The 1,540-nt window shown below is 48.0% G+C and overlaps 1 protein-coding gene across 1 annotated transcript in view; it reads right to left on the reverse strand.

Moving 5' to 3' along the window:
- Positions 1-1,540, reverse strand: part of trappc10 (trafficking protein particle complex subunit 10) — a gene marked incomplete at its 3' end in the record, with an annotated part of 65,732 nt that overhangs the window by 19,087 nt on the left and 45,105 nt on the right. The window contains 2 exon segments of the mRNA XM_014019973.1: positions 484-625; positions 715-1,247. Of these exon segments, the coding sequence (XP_013875427.1) occupies positions 484-625; positions 715-1,247 (675 nt within the window).

Consider the following 1,540-nt stretch of genomic DNA (forward strand, 5'->3'; position numbering starts at 1 on the left):
GTGGTTGTAGGATTAAGTTGTAAAAGAGTACATACATCACTAGTTGGCAGTGTTGTGTATATATTGTACATGAATTGTTGCCAGCTAATAAGTGCCAAATTGAACTTGCGTTTTAAAATTAGCTTCCACTAATTTTTCTATGACATAAGTGCTTTTGAGGATGCGGACCTAAATATTTTCATAAGTGCTTTAGAAATTGCGGAGCTAATTTTTTGATTAGTGCTGCCCACCACTGTTGTTATGTATATGAACTGTGTGTTGTTTTTGTTGGAGAACAAGCTGATGTGATGTGAACGACATGTTATACAAACATACTCTGAAACTTTCCATGTTGAACCTAATCTAGACGTCCACTGTCACTCTACAATGAGCTGAATCCTCACAGCAGCTTTTCTCTGAACATATTCTGATATTTAAATGAAATCTCAATCATCAGACGTGTCACAAAAACCTTTCTGTTTTACTCAAATCAAACTCTCAGACCTGAGAGTGGCTCCACGGTGAGCTGGGGCTCCTGAGAGTACACTTCATATCGGACCGATGGATAGATGTGAGACTGGACGAACTGAACTTCACCAACCGTGGCACAAAGCTGCCGCAGCATGTAGGACCCTGTCTGTCCACTCTGAGGAGAACACCAGAGGAACAGATGAGGACGACACAGCAAAGGATCAACCACAAACAAAAACCTAAATGCAGTGACGAGCATCTTACAGGTGCTGTGAAGACGATGCTGTTGTTTCCAGGCTCCAGCGTTACRTCCTGCACCTTCAGCATCTGCGCTCCTTCCTTCATAGCAACGGTGGGGGGGCTCACACAGTTKGGCGTCTCCGGTGGGGAGTTACTTTCATGGCGACGGATGAGCAGGTGAGTGTTTTTGCACACCACTCCTGTGGAGTTGAGAGCATTGTCCGAGGGGCTCCTGTCCTGGACCTCGTCCATGTCCAACACAGGGCGAGGAGCCACAGAGGAGGGGAGACCTGCWGCTGAGTGACCCAGGTTAAACTCTACTGTTCCACAGTTTGCATGTCTCTGAGCTGCCTTGGGCCTCCCAAGAGTCCCCCCGTGATCCACGTCAAAGTGGATGCTAGCAGCTAGCTGCTGTATGTGCACTGAAACGGGCATCAGAGACTTCAGAGTGAGCTCCACCTGCAGGGTGCCTCCGGAGTGCACCGAGGCCGWCGCAGGATGGAACTGGAGTCGAGTCAGCTGGGCGAAAACATTCATRCTCAGAGACACTTTGTGAGCTAGGGACACAGAGAATAAATGCTGTTAGGTGGAGGCTTTTGCWTTTGCAAAAACAAACAATACAGATTAAATCATCAGCAGCTGATTAGATGCAGAAAAGGTTTTAAGCCKKGTACACACCAAACGYGTTTGGAGYAGCCAAAGCAGCCAGTTTAAACGCAAAGTCTATGGTGGACGCACATCTACGAGCAGCGCAGCACGTAGCGGCACGTTTTGCCAGTTGAGAGCAGCGCGCAACATGTGGCAGAGCATTTTTCCGCACATGCGGCAGCTGCAAAGCAGCGGCTGCTAA

The sequence above is a fragment of the Austrofundulus limnaeus genome, unplaced genomic scaffold, assembly GCF_001266775.1.
Source record: "Austrofundulus limnaeus strain Quisiro unplaced genomic scaffold, Austrofundulus_limnaeus-1.0 Scaffold237, whole genome shotgun sequence".
Classification (NCBI taxonomy): domain Eukaryota; kingdom Metazoa; phylum Chordata; class Actinopteri; order Cyprinodontiformes; family Rivulidae; genus Austrofundulus; species Austrofundulus limnaeus.